At 41.3% G+C, this 15043-nt stretch overlaps 1 protein-coding gene across 1 annotated transcript in view; it reads left to right on the plus strand.

Moving 5' to 3' along the window:
* Positions 1-14126, plus strand: part of EFHC1 (EF-hand domain containing 1) — a 60271-nt gene extending 46145 nt beyond the window's left edge. Inside the window, exons 8-11 of the mRNA XM_019734752.2 lie at positions 1550-1763; positions 2160-2307; positions 11011-11221; positions 12620-14126. Of these exons, the coding sequence (XP_019590311.2) occupies positions 1550-1763; positions 2160-2307; positions 11011-11221; positions 12620-12691 (645 nt within the window). The 3' untranslated portion in view covers positions 12692-14126. The remainder of the gene's footprint in view (positions 1-1549; positions 1764-2159; positions 2308-11010; positions 11222-12619) is intronic.
* The last annotated feature ends 917 nt before the right edge of the window (positions 14127-15043 follow it).

Genomic DNA, 15043 nt, shown 5'->3' on the forward strand with positions numbered 1-15043 from the left:
GAAATAACAACTAACTGCAAAGTGAGATCCTGTATAGGATCCAGAAACAGAAAAAGAACATAAGTGAAAAATAGGTAACATTTGAATACGGACAGTAGTTTATTTAATAGGAGTGTTGGAGACTATATGAGAATTCTCAATTATTTATGCGACTTATGTAAGTCCAAACATAGTTCAAAATGAAAAAAGGTAAAGAACATTTTTTTTAAGTTTTAAAATACTCCTTTCTGCCAGGGTGAACCGTTGCCATTATCTCCCCAACCCCTTTGGTACACCCCTGCCTGTAGCTCTGCTCAGAACTTTGTATTTATTCTGAGTGTGATGGGAGTCCTCTGGAGGTTTGAGAGCAGAGAGGTGATATGGTTTGGTTTTTATTAACTATATTGTGGATGTTTGTTAAAAAATTTATTTTTAAACTAAATTTATTGGGGTGACAATGGTTAGTAAAATTAAATAGGTTTCAAGTGTACAATTCTATAACATATCATCTATACATCACATTGTATGCTTATAGGAGTGTCCAGTGAAAAAAGTTGGAGAATTTTGAATAGGAAATGGTATAAGGAAATTATTTTACTAAGAGGAAACCCAATGTCTTTCTTTGATAAAAGAGAAATTGTTACACAAATAATTCCATGGTCTGAATGAGAAGATATAAGCTGAAGTTGCAATATAAAGTGATTTTAGTCAAGAATAAGCATGTCTGGATTTAAACTTGTTCAATCTGGAATTTGTTGCTTAGGGGTTATGTGATTACTTTCTGTGATTTGATGTAGGAAAAGTCTTGTCTACAAGAGTTTCTCAGAATCACTCAATGACATATTACTCATTCCTCCCTCCTTAAATTTTCTTTTAAAAATTATGTATTGGGGATGCCCAAAAAAAATGTACACATTTTAAGGATGTTATCTATGTATTACTTTTCAAAGTTGAGTTGAATTACAGTAGCAATGTGTAGTATGACGCTCGCTCAAAAGATGGCGTTAATCAAATGAATGCTAGTATCATTCTTTGTATAACAATTTTAATACAGTTTTTTCCTTTCTTAAAATGTGTATACATTTTTTTTTTTTTGGCACCAATGTCACCCTCTGTAGATAAATGGATTTGTTTAAGGAACTAAACTTTGCATAATCATCTTAGTGTCCGTGGAGTTGAACTTAATGTCAGCCAAGAGGTCTCAAATTGGCAGCTTGTGGGCAGAATGTAGCCCAGATATGTGCTTTGTTTGGCGTAAAAGGTGCTTTAAAAGAGTTGAAGTCAACATTTTAAAATCAGAGTTTTATATAGTAATCCAGATTTCTATCTTCTCACGAAAAATTGGAAGCTCTTACAATCCCGGGCCTATAGTCCCACAAGGCAACAATCAGGAGTGGAATTGGTGTAGTCTCCTTTAGACGAGGCATGTCCTTTCCAGTCCTTTCCCTCACTGTTCATTTATATTCTAGTTTATATAGTAGGTTTATGTTATAAATAGTATGTATTTAATTTGGGGGCCTCTGGATAGTTCACGTACCTTCATAATATCCTTTTTTCTTCACCTTTCTAGGAATCCCCCTTCCCAGAAGATAAAGGCCGCAGATTTGTCTTCTCTTATTTTCTAGCCACTGACATGATCAGTATCTTTGAGCCTCCCATTCGCAATTCTGGTATCATTGGGGGCAAGTACCTTGGCAGAACTAAAGTCGTCAAACCACATTCTTCAGTGGAGAACCCCGTCTACTATAGCCCTAGTGACTTCTTCATTGGTGCTGTGATAGAAGGTAGGTCACACACCGGTTAGGCTTTTTGATTAGCCACGTGAATGGCTTCTTCGTTGGAATTTAATTCAGTTAACCCTTGTAAGAGGCAGTGAGGGTGCATTCCAGCCAAGATAAAGTTAATATTCTTGGGTATATGGTGCAATATCTTAATCTCTTCCATTAATCAATTAAACTATAAATCGATTGCATTTGTTGACTATAGCTGTAGATCTTGAGCTTCCTAAACACTGAGCAAATGACTGCATATTAGTTTAGAGAGCTATTGAAAATTCGTTTGTCTAGGTCACAGTTGCATATCTGTGAATTTGTCACTGGAGGATCAGTACTATTTTATTTTACTCCTGATTGCATGATAAAAGCATAACCAAGCTAAGCGTATTTTTACCCTTTTCCCAGTGTTTGGCCACCGGTTCATCATCCTTGATACAGACGACTATGTTCTGAAATATATGGAGAGCAATGCTTCTCAGTATTCACCCGAAGCCCTCTTGTCAATTCAGAACCATATTCGAAAGCAAGAAGCTCCTGCAGCAGAATTGGAAACGTATGTTTGATTGTCTAGGGTCCATTTTGGCTTTGACACATATGAGATATTCAGGAAATCGTTTTTGATAAAATGGATGGGTAATCCCATTTTTAGGTTTTCACATTTTCCTCACCAAGTAGGAGATATTAATCATACATAGAAGATTTTCTGCGTCCAACATAACAATTAGTAACCTAGAACTTTTCAACTTTATTTAGCAAATAATTATTGAATGCCTCATATGGGTCAGATACTATCACTAGGCCCCTGGGCTTTTATCATAAAAATAGAAAAGAAGTCACTGCCCTCATGGAGTTAACCTTCTAAGCAGTGGGAGATAGCCCATAAACAACAGAAGTAAATTACAAGATGTGATCAAATAATACGGTGAATGTTTAAATTCAGCATTCACCATATTTTGTCATCACAACGGAAAGGTTCCATGTTGTACATCACTCTGGTACAATTTCTGTCAAGTAAAAACATTACAGTGTGTCCTCATCCACCTAATTCACTGGATCTGGCACCGTGTGACTTCTGGCTCTTTCCCAAAGTCAAAATGACCATGAAAGGTAATCATTTTGAATCGATGCAGGACATCGAGGCAGCCACGACAGCACAACTAAAGACATGAAAGAGGACTTCCAGAACTGCTTCAGAAGGTGGCAAGAATGATGGGATAAGTGTGTTCAAAGCCAGGGGGAGTATTTTGAGGGAGATTAATGGCAATGGGTCTTTTACTATAATACATTTTTTTTAATTGAAATATTCACCGTATTTTTTAATCACATCTCGTAGTTTGGTAACTGGGCAGCATTAAAGGCTGAGTTGAAATTTATGGTCATACATTTAAGTCAAGTACTTCTCAAAATTATTTTTGTCTAATTTTTTCATGTCAGTGCAAATACCAGCAATACTGGAAAGTTTCTTGCTTTGACATACTACCAGTAGAGTCTTTTTTTTATTTTCTGATTTAGTAATAAGAAAAAAATGGTGCTGTGGCACTTAGAATGAGATACAAGTAAAAATAAAGAGAAACTAAGTTCTAAGAGCTCCTTTGCTGTCCTTATTTGACCCTTACCACCTCTCTCTCCTCTTGTGATGGGTCAGAGAGATGTGAGAAAGTACATGACGATGATAGGAATCCAAGTGTCCTGCCTTCCATGTCTTCTAGCCATTCTGTCTTTGTCTTTTAACTCCTCCCATCTGGTAAGAATCCTTTGTAAGGAAACATAAATCCTTTATTTGACTAGTCATTGCTAAGAGTAATGAAAGGGGATCCCAAGTACTTGTCAGGCCTGAGGAATTTTTATATCAAATGTCAATTACAGAATGATGAAATTTTAGTTAGCCATTTTCTTTTTCTGAGCCAGAAAACTAAAATAGTGCATAGGTAATTGAGTATTGACTTCATCTAAAGTTCTTTTGGGTTTTGGGTCCTCACTGCAATATATTGAACTCAGATTTAACAGATAATAAATGTTCATTAATCCACCCCTCTATAGGAAATCTACATGTGTGAATAGCATAAACACACACGTGTTCATATATATTATTCTTGTTCTGTTAGCATGTCCATTTGTGCTCTTCAGCTTCAGGAGGACCCTCCTTCCCTGCTCCTTTGAATCCTCTTTTCACTTCCAGCCACTTTTCCCATATAAATGTTTCCAAATATTCTTTGTCCATTTTCTTTAAGTCCCAAGCTCTTCCATATTCACTTTGCAGTTGGTCTCAAGTATGAGATCAAATGATCTAATGTGAGCTTCTTCAATTTTCCCACTCTTCACCTTAGAATGTTTCTGTACGATCAATTATCTTCTCTTTAACTTCTTGTCAGAGCTAGACAAAATTTAATTTTCCTATTTTGTGTTTGTTACTGCCTCCTTTCTGACTGCGCCATAAAACGCTTCATAAATTGCTTTTTTAAAGGTTATTGATTATTTCCAAATCTAATGGTCTCTTGTCATTTATTCATCGATTCAACAGATATTTGAGCTTGCACCACCTGCCAGACCTTATTAAATGTTTATACAAATAAATGAGAGAGGGCAGGAGTTGGCAAACATTTTTGTAAAGAGTTAGGTAGTAAATAGTTTAGGTCTTGTGGGCCATACTATCTCTGTTGTAACTACTTAACCCTGCCCTTGTAGGCTGAAAGCAACCACAGGCAAATGTAAATGAATGGCTGTGCTCTATTACAATTAAACATTATTTAGAAAAACAGGCAGCAGTCTGGCTTTGGCCTGTGGGCTGGAGTTTGCTAACCCCCTGGTCTCTGTTTAGCCTTTTTCATCTACATATAATGTAAATTACTCTTTACCACCCCATTTTTGAACCTCTGTTATTCCTTCTACTTCTCTGAAAGCCTATTCGTTGTGTCTTTTTCCTAAACCGTCTGTGGGTTTTGGCCATGTCCACAGCTTACAGGCTGCTGTGCAGGGGGACTTACCCCACTGAGAGGGATTTGCCCCAGTGGGCTCTGGTGCCTGTTGAGACCATCCTTTGTGTGTGCCCCTTGTGGGGCTAATTGGGTGGTGCTGTGCTGTGGTCTGAAGCCAATCTCCAAGATGTTGGTTCTGGGGCCTCTTGGGTGGGGCTCTGGTGTAGGCCCAGGTCACCCACTGCTTGTGACCATCTGGGGACTACCTGGTAGGAGCTACAAAGTAATCCATGGTTGTTTGCAGCCTGTGCTAAACTTGGAAGCACATGGGAGAGGCAATGCTGCGAACCAGACCTGGGGTAGTTCTTCAAAAAACCCGGACACCCCAAAGCCTGCTGCCACCTGCCAGCTCTCTTAAGGTTCAGCTGCTGATAGAGCCTCCTGCAGTACACAAGTTGCGTGAGGCAGGGTCTCAGGGAGTCACTAGAGGGGGACAAGTTGTGGTCACTAGGTTAATGCAGATTCTGGTTTGGTGCCAGTGCTGAGCCTGGAGCTACTCAGCAAAAGTCACAGAGCACACTGAGGCCAGTCGCCACCCACCTGGAGCTTGCAGACACCTGAGAGTTGTCCAAGAAAGAGTGCAATGAAGGTGGGGCTGTCTGCTGGCCCGAAGGTGCCTTCAGCATTGGGGGAGTAGGGTGGGGTCCCTGTGAGTCAGCATTGGTGGAGCAGCAGAGCTCACCAGGTCAATTCAGATTGAGATAGATCTGTGTTTGGGAGGGCTCAACACAGGAAAGATGGCACCTGCCTGCTGGCTACATGGGTAAAGGACCCCGCACAGGGAAAATGGTGACTGTCCTCCAATCCTCACTTTGAAGCCACACAACTCAGTCTCTTCCCATATGTCTTCAATGCTTTCCTGCTGGAGCCTAGGGTAAGTGCCTGTGAGTGACTTTATGTGCAGGCGCTTGAAGAAGATGTCTAGGTTTCCCTCAGCCTGGATGGTCAGAATTCCCACTATTTTTCACAGCCAGATGTTGTGGGCGCTCCTCTTCCCGGCACCGGTACTCTGTGCTGGGGAGACTGGTGCGGGGCTGGGGTCCCTCACTCGTCTGGGTGGAACCGTCATGGCTGAGATATCCCTCTTGATTCTCAACCACCACACTCATGTGTGGGGCTGGCCTAGTTCATGTCTCCACCCCTCCTACCAGTCTCGATGTAGCTTCTTCTTCATATTCTTAGTTATAAAACTTCTGTTCAGCCAGATTTCACACAGTTCTCCAGGTTGATTGTTCTATAATTTAATTATAATTGTAATTTGTTCACTGAAGGAGGCAGGGATGGCGTTTATTTACTCTGCCATCTTGGATCTCTCTTGGATACCTTTTACTTCTTTTTCTTGCCTTATTGCTCTGGCTAGGTCTGAGTTGAATAGAGTGGTGAGAATGGGAATCCTTATCTTGCTCACTATTAGCTATGATGTTAACTGTGTACTTATCATATGTGGCCTTTGTAATATTGGGTGTGTTTCTTCTATAAAACTTTTTTCATGAAAGGGCTTGTCAAATGCTTTCTCTGTATCTATTGAGATAATTATATAATTTTTATCCTTCATTCTGCTAATGTGGTGTATTACATTTATTGATTACTGTATGTTTGAACCATCCTTGATACAAAGGATGGTTGATCATTGTGTATGTTCCTTTTAATGTGCTGTTGAATTCAGTTTGCTGGTATTTTGTTGAGAATTTTTGCATGTATGTTCAACAGTGATATTAGCCTGAGTTTTCTTTTCTTTTAGTGTCTATCTGGCTTTGCTATCAGGATAATGCTGGCCTTGTAATATGAATTCGGGAGTGTTCCCTACACTTCAGTTTTTTGGAAGAGTTTGAGAAGGATTGACATTAATTTTTCTTCAACTGTTTGGTAGAATTCTCTGGTGAAGCATCTGGTCCTGAGCTTTTCTTTGTTGGGAGATTTTTGATTACTGATTCAATATCTCCTTGCTTGTTACAGTTTGTTCAGATCTTCTATTTCTTGATATTCAGTCTTGATAGATTGTGTATTTATAGGAATTTGCTTGTTTGTTTCTAGGAGCTTATCCATTTCTTTCAGTAGTCTCTTATGATCCTTTGTATTTCTGTTGTATCAGTTGTAACATCGCCTCTTTCAATTTTGATTTTGAGTCTTCCCCCTTTTTTCTTAATTAACTAGCAAAACGTTTGTCAGTTTTGCTTATCTTTTAAAAAAACCAGCTCTTAGTTTTGTTGACCTTTTCTATCACTTTTCTAGTTTACATTTTGTTTATTTCTGCTCTGATTTTATTATTTCCTTCCTTCTGCTAACTCTGGGCTTAGTTTTTTCTTCTTTTTCTAGTTCCTTGAGGTATAAAGTTAGGTTGTTAATATGAGAGCTGTCTTTTTTCTTAATGTAGGCATTTATCACTATAAACTTTCCTCTTGGAACTGCGGCTTTTGCTGAATCCTATAAGTTTTGGTATGTTGTATTTCCATTTTTGTTTATTTCAAAATTTTAAAAATTTCCCTTTTGGTCTTGCTCAATTTCTTCATCATACTACTTTTAAGAGGTTTCTCTGATTTAAAAACAAAACTCTAAAGTCCTTAGTCTGCTATCCAAGAACCTTGACAGAGTGGCTCCAGGTAACCCTCTAACTTAGAGTTGTAGCTTACCTTTCTATACACTGTGCACTCCAGACAAACAGGTTTATTATATTAATTCCGAGCAGTTCTTTCTTCATGCCTTTTCACAGGTTGCTTCCATTGTCTGTAGTTCTTTTATTTTATTCTGAAGGTTCAAACACTCACATCCTTCAAGGCCTAGTAATGTGCCACCTCCTACTTTGGCCCTTCCTGATCCTGTCGTCTTCTGTACCTCTCTTAAATGGTAATTTTCTCCCTTCTGTTAGTGGTTTTAAAGTCTGTGCCTTATCTCCCCTTCTGGAGAGCAGGGATCCTTATTAGGGACAGGTTTCTTGTTATACTTTTTATACAGTTTATTCTAAAGCTAGCATTGAGCCATACATATTCAGTAAATAGTTGTTAGATGAGAGAATGACAGTTCTACTAAGACTGTCAAAAGAACTTTGTTAAAAGCTAACATTTGTGTGTGTCTGCTATGTCAAGTACTAAGTGCTTTATATGTAATAACTCATTTAATTCTCACAACAATCTTTAGGAGGTGGCTTTCCTTAAAACTCTCATATAACAGATAGGAAAACTGAGCGCAGTAATCCACTCAAGATCATGCAGCCTTTAAGTGGCAAAACTGAAATTTTGAATGAGCCAGTCAGATTCTGGAGCCCATGCTCTTAACTACAACGTACTCTGCCTTGCCAGAGGAAAGCTCTGAGAAACCAGGGATGTTCTTATTCAGCCTCCTGGCTACCTGAAGCTCTCTAGACAAGTGACTGCCTGTCCCGGGAGGGGGTTTACCTTCACTGGGGCAAAGGGAAGGCCCTAGATCATGAATCAAGAGCAAAGGTCAGGCCAAAGGGTCAATGCTGATCCTTTGCAATTGAAATGGCCATACTTTAAAGCTTTAATACATTATTGGTATCAAAGCGTGCTCACCACCAAAACAACACCAAAACAGACAAAGAAACCATAACAAAAACCGTAACAAAGAAAGAACAAGTTTGCCGACTGTTTGCTTCTTGAGAAAATACATGAATTCCGTTTCGTTCTTGCTAAGTGGAGGGCTTTGCCAGAGAGCTCATAGCAAAATATTCTAAGAACAGACTGAAAACCATGATGTCTCTCTTACCAGTGGGAGATTAATCACCCTTTAAAATCATGTTTGCTTTTATGAAAGTAAAGTTAGGACACTGGAGGGTCTGGCTCAGAGTCTGCACTTAGCATGTGGGGAGCCTAACTGCCTCCCTCATTTGGCAGCCCCTGTTAAGGAGAATCAGGCAGCCCCTGTGTTCCCTTTGAACCCATGGAACAAACCCTACCTTAGGTCTCGCAGCTCTCCTGCAGAGCAGGCCCTGGCTTGGGCCCCTGCAATAAAGTAGGCGCTGTAACTTTAACTAGCTCTGTCTTAAACGGTACCACCTGTTGCTGTATGAATTTACTCCATCTTACCCAAAGGCAGCAGATGCCATGGGCATTTCCCCTGTTGTTTGAAGCAGTACAGTGTCTGGTTTCTTCAGGGAATGGGGAGTTATCTTCTCTTTTCCAAAATCATTGGATGGTCACATGTGAAATGTATATGCTCCATGGCTCTAACTCCTGGAATGATATGGAAGATTGAGGTTTGACTGCTTTCTGTCACTAAAGTAGCTCCCTGGCAGTCATTCATAATTTAGTATGTATGATTGGAGTTACACCCATCAGATAAACGTATTCCGCTTCTATAATAAATGAGGCTAGACAGCATTTTGTTACTGAAGATTTTGATTACAGTTTTATTGTTTTTGTCTTACTGCAAAAGTAACACATGCCCAGAATGAAAACATTCAAGGAGTAAAAATTTAGGAGATACAAGCAATTCAGGAGAAATAAGCAAAAATGTTTCTTAAAATTCTATAACCCAGAGGTGACTACTTCCAACATTTTGTTTTAATATGTACATAAAATGGAATAATTTTGTAATACCATTGTACCATTTACCAGTTTTTTTCACTTGATATTATATCATGAATATTTTTGATATCATGAAATGTTTTATAGTATATTGATAGTTTAATTTTCTGAGCAGGTATCACATTCTTATGGGAGATATATATAATATATATATTATATATACATACACTATATATTTTATATATATATATATATTCCTTCTTTGGAGAAACCAAAGAAGAGTTTTGCACCCATCCCATCTTCCCTCTACCTACTTGTTACCCTCCATTCTCCATAGGTAACGAACTACCTCTTTCATTGTGTTTTTAAAAATATATTCTCAGAGGTTCTTTGTACAATATAAGCAAATTTAAATATATATTCTATTCTCCCACAACTTTTACACAAAAGTTAGCATTCTGTACACACGTTTGCACCTTGACTTTTTGCACTAGCAATGTATCTTTCTACTCTTTCTGCCACATTGTCAATGCTGCATTATTATTACATTGCCTGATTGTAGTGTTTATTATTTAACCAACTCCTGATTTTAGGACTTTTTTTTACATTTAGGCTGTCTCAAAACAGCTTTATAGATGTACCTTTCTATACAACTCATAATATTTCTTTAGGATAAGTTACTTGAAATTCTTTTCTGGGCAGTTGCTTCATGTTTCCAAATTGTTCCTGAAAGGCTATACCACTTTTATACTTCTTCCAGCAAAAGTCGCCACCAGGTAAAAAGGGAAATAAGTTAAAAGGCTATTTGGAACAGTGAACTTTTTGAATATTACATACAAGAAAAAATGGGAACAAGAAAGCAACGGTGGATTAGTATTGTGAAGGTCTGGAAGAAGAGGGGTTCAGTGAGAAGTGGTTGGGCATTCTTGAGAAAACAAGTTAGAACTCAAGTGGGATGTCAGCTCTGGTCTTGTCTGACATGACATTTGGGATAAGTCACTAAGTTCTTCAAGTCTGTTTTCTCATCATTAAGAAAGGGAGGAGTGCTTACTGAGTTTATTTGAGCCCTATTTTATTCCAAAGCAGATTTGGTAAGATGAAACATGAGAGTTTTTTTCCAGCTCTAAAATTCTTTAATTTTATAATTGTACCTTCATGTCCAGAGGAAATAAAAATTGGGCTTCTGCTTTTCCTGGTTGTCATTTGAAGGGATTAGACCTTCCTCTTCCTGATGCTCTGGGTTACTAATCCCTATTTCAGTAAATGCTGAGCCGAAACTCAATCCACCACATAGAGCAGTCTCTGAACTTCCACAGATAACCTTTTATAAAATTCAGAGTGAATTGGAGAGGGAATGTTAAAAGTACAAGAGATTCCTGACTGCATGGTTATAGGTAAATATATTTTAAACTCAGGCATTTATGTCGAGATGCTCTAACATAAATGATGGAGATCTGAAACAACATTGAGCGACAGTCACGTGATCCCCACCAGCACAGGACTGGGGACGGTGGTGGTGGTAGATTTGACCCTCTGTGGTGCAGGGATTTATTAACAGACGGCAGCAAGGAAGGCTGAGCTGCAGTTCCAAACCTGCCTCTCCTCGGACCCTCCTGCTGTGGAGGTCTGCCATCAGCGGCTCTGCAGGCAAGTGTTCAGCTACTGGTGGGCTCTGCGTCAGAGCTGTTTGTCATTAGAAGCTTCCCTGACTTCACCAAGCGAGGTCTTCGGTCACTGAGATAAGAGTGGTCAAGAATAAATACCGTGTTTACAGTCACTTCCTTCCTCTCTTGGCAGCAAGCAAACTGAAGTGGATCCAGCCGTGCAGGAACTGGAAGCGTCAATAGATACGATCCAGAAGCGACTGAAGGAGCATCCGTGCAAAGACAGCATTCGCGAGGCATTCCAAACTTGTGACAGGGACGCTTCAGGATATGTGGACAAAGAGATGTTCTTTAAAATCTGTGGCTCTCTGAACATACCCGTTGACGATTCCTTGATTAAAGAGGTCAGTATGGGTTACTGTTCCAGGCTGATTGTGGAGGCTGGGCACCACTCCTCTCTCCTAAAGGCAGTCGTGTATGTATTTTGTTCTAACTGGGGGAGATCTAAAATATTCCAGTCAGGTCTCCTATTCAGTCCTGATTGCGGTTTTCCCCTTGATTCTGTCATTGGCATTTTTTCTACTTGCCGTTGCAAGGTATGTCTTTACGGGGTGTGGGGCTCGACAGCACACAGTGGCTGGTAAGACACGTCAGGGCTGAAGGCGGTGGGCTTGGAGGAGCAGCCGCCGAGGGAAGACTGGAAGGCCCCTGGGCTGAGTGGGTGGGTTTGACACCCTTCACAGCCAAGAAGGATGGGAAGCCCATCAGGACGGTACGGAAGAGGGCGTGACCATTGCCCAGGGACAGGGCATCTGTCAGGAGGGTCCCAGGGCCACCTGCAAATGGAGGGCGGACATGGGCCATCTCTCCCTAGACTTTTCATGAGTGAGTTGAACAGGGTGTTTCATGCCTTTTTTTTTTCATTATAAACCCCTTCAGCCAGGGGTTTATAATTGCCAACGACTGTGACTTCTTAGTGTTGAGACATTCTCACTGGTTAAGAACACGGAGATGCTGTAGATCTCAGAGAATGTTTAGCAAAAAAGGGATGTTCCAAGTTAACATTCACTTAGGGAAGGCTTTCGTTTAGGGCTAGAGTGACTAGGTTGGCCAACGAGGATATTTTGTGGACAGGAACATTAGCCAGGAGGCGGGGAGACAGCTAGAAGGGCATTGTCCCCGTGGGCCAAAAATCCATGTAGCTTCCCAAATCCCAGATCGATGGCATGCCCACATTGTAAGTCATTTATACTATGTGGGACCTGACGTGGGAGGGAGGAATTGCCGTCAGTGGCACGTGGGACAGGGAAGGTGGGTGGGCTAGACTTGCACGTGTCTTAGGAAGGAACCACAGCAAGTGGGTGTACTACTGCTCACAGCTGAGTTTAGGGGGCATGGTTTGAGCAGCAACATAACTGGATTCTCCTATGAGGCTGCTGCTATTTTAAGAGTCTTACTCTGCACGGACTAAATGGACCAAGACTTGTATTTGAATATAAACACAATTAAAAGTGCTTTAAAAAAAAAAAAAAAAAGAAAATGACAATGCCCTTATACATACAAATGTTAGTCCTGAAATCTTGGGCAGGCCATTTACTCCTCCTGAGCTTTGATTTGTATTAAGTGTAAGAAGGGATGATATCTGACCCAGCTACTGGGTCCAGAGGATCATTTCAGAATCACTGAGGCTATCAAACCCCTGACTAGGCTGACGAGGCTGGGGGTCATTGTTACTAAGCGCACCCTGCAGCTACACGGCAAGCAGCCTGCGTGTCTCACATGCGCTTTGCTCTCCTCCGCAGTTAATCAGGCTGTGCTCTCACGGAGAAGACAAGATTGACTACCACAAGTTTGTCCGAGCTTTCTCAGACTGACCTGGCTGATGAGAGGATGCAATACAGTGCTTTGAGGTTGGACCTACACTTTCAAATATACCTTATACTCTCCATAGATGCATTTACAGCACTCTTGAAATTATTATTATTACTATTGTTATTTTGGTTCTTGTATTTCACTACTACTGAAGTCTAAATTGATTTGGATCTTGTAGGAGCTAAGATTGGTGCCTTGTTCAGGGAAGTCGGGGTAGGGATGATGTGATGGTTAATTTTATGTGTCAAGTTGACTGGGCCTTGGGGTGCCCAGATATGGTTAAACAGTATTTCTGGGTGTTTCTGGATGAGGTTCACATTTGAATTGGTAGACTAAGCAGATTGCCTTCCCCACCGTGGACGGGCCTCATCCAACTCATCAAAGGCCTAAACAGAACAAAAAAGCTGACCCTTCCCCAAAGAAGCACGAATGCCCTCCCGCCTGCCTTTAAACTGCGAGACCAGCTTTTGCCTGCCTTCTGATTCCAATGGAAGCGTTGGCGCTTCCTGGGGCTCCAGCTTGCTGACTGCACGTCTCGGCACTTGTCAGCCTCCATAATCACAGGAGCCAATTCCTTGTGACGGATCTCATTCTCTCTGTATACATCCTGTTAGTTCTGTGTCTCTGGAGAGCCCTGACTAATCAGGTGTACAGTGGTTAAGAGCAGGAAGAAAGATAGGGTTTGCTCGGAGGAGCACCACTCGGGGCGTTGGAAATAAGCACACAGTACTAGTGTTGCTGCTAAGCCAAGGCCCCCGCCCCCACCTGCCTGCCTCAGCATTCCAGGGAAATACGCCACATGCATTCCAGACTGTGGTTCTAGGCACATTAGTAGACCTGCATTAAAAAACAAACAAACAAAAAAAATGGAATAGACTAGCAAATAATCAGTGTCGTACACATAGTAGCGTATGTACTGTGTCATGCTTTCAACGGAATGTGTATTGACTAGATCATGATGTAAAATGTATTTCTTGGTGTGGGTTGTAATTTTTAAAAAAAAACAGGAAAGAGAAAATTCAGAAAATTTGTGCCATTAGAGAGCCTGCCTTGAGGTAGGAGGAAAAGACTAGTTAACAGTTACTGGTTTTCTAATGAGCTCCGATGGACTTTCTAGAAGCAGAGCAACTTCATCCTTACAAATGCTGTCTGCTTCCTCCCTGCACCCTAAAGAGTGATACAAATGAGGACAGAGTTATGTACGATCCAGGATGCCTGGCCCTCTCTGAACCAGCTCTCCCGCTGAGCTACGCCACCGCTAACCAGCTTAATAAAAGGGATGTAAATGTATCATGTTGACTCCCCCTTTTCTGTTCCAGGTCGATATCTCAAGAAGCGATATGTTTTGTTTTGTTTTCCCCAGTGACTCGTAACTAAAGTCTGATTTTCAAGTATTTAAAATTCCATTTCAGTCTAAAATAAAAACATGAATCTCTATCCTGCCTACCTCAGCACAGTCCTGTCCCAAGTTTGGAAGCCTGGGGGAGGGAGAGGGAGAGAGGGAGAGAGGGAGAGAGGGAGAGAGGGAGAGAGGGAGAGAGGGAGAGAGGGAGAGAGGGAGAGAGAGAGAGAGAGCTGTGTGTGGTTGGCAAACTCATAATCTGGGGTCAGGTCCCTACAGGCCAGCTGTTTCTCTCTCCCAGGGCACCTTTTCTGTGAGTACTTAGGACACTTACCCACAGGAAACCTCCCCGTGCACCATTCTTGGGTACAGATGGCCCAGGCTCCAGGATACGGGGACTCCACTGTGCCCCCTCTCACAGTATACACCCACCAGGCCCTGCAGCCTCTCAGAAGGTCCTCCCAGGTGGGGGACCCTGGAGGCTGACTCACCCTTCCAGGGCATCTGCTGTTGCCCATCCTTTTCATCCAGATCGCTCTCTCGCTTGTGCAGTTAGGCAGCTCAGCCAGTCCCTTTCCTTGAGACTTATTTTAGGTGAGAATCAGGCACCCCAAATATTGTGGTCTTCAAACTCCAGGGAATACATGTGAAGCCCTGAGTCTGTTAAAGTACTGCTGTCATTTAGCTTGTGGACCTACAACACTCTGATGGCCCCTTTCAAGAAATCCACACTCTCCAATAATTTCTCCATCACCCTTGCCTCCCATGGAAGAAAGACGTCTGCAAAAACTTTGGGCCCCTCTTCAGCAAATCTTTCACGGAGCTGCACCAATTTGTAGCATATGGAGATACTGCCGATTTTGTCCTTAGCCAAAATGAAGACATTAGGAAAAACTCTCATTTAATATCCTCTCACCCACCTTTTGAGATCCAAGTGCTCACAGCCCTTCTAACCTCAGTTCCGACATCTTTGCTCCTTTTATGTCCCTATACCTTTTCCATTGTAATGGAG

The sequence above is a fragment of the Rhinolophus sinicus genome, linkage group LG05 (assembly GCF_036562045.2).
Source record: "Rhinolophus sinicus isolate RSC01 linkage group LG05, ASM3656204v1, whole genome shotgun sequence".
In the NCBI taxonomy this organism is placed as follows: domain Eukaryota; kingdom Metazoa; phylum Chordata; class Mammalia; order Chiroptera; family Rhinolophidae; genus Rhinolophus; species Rhinolophus sinicus.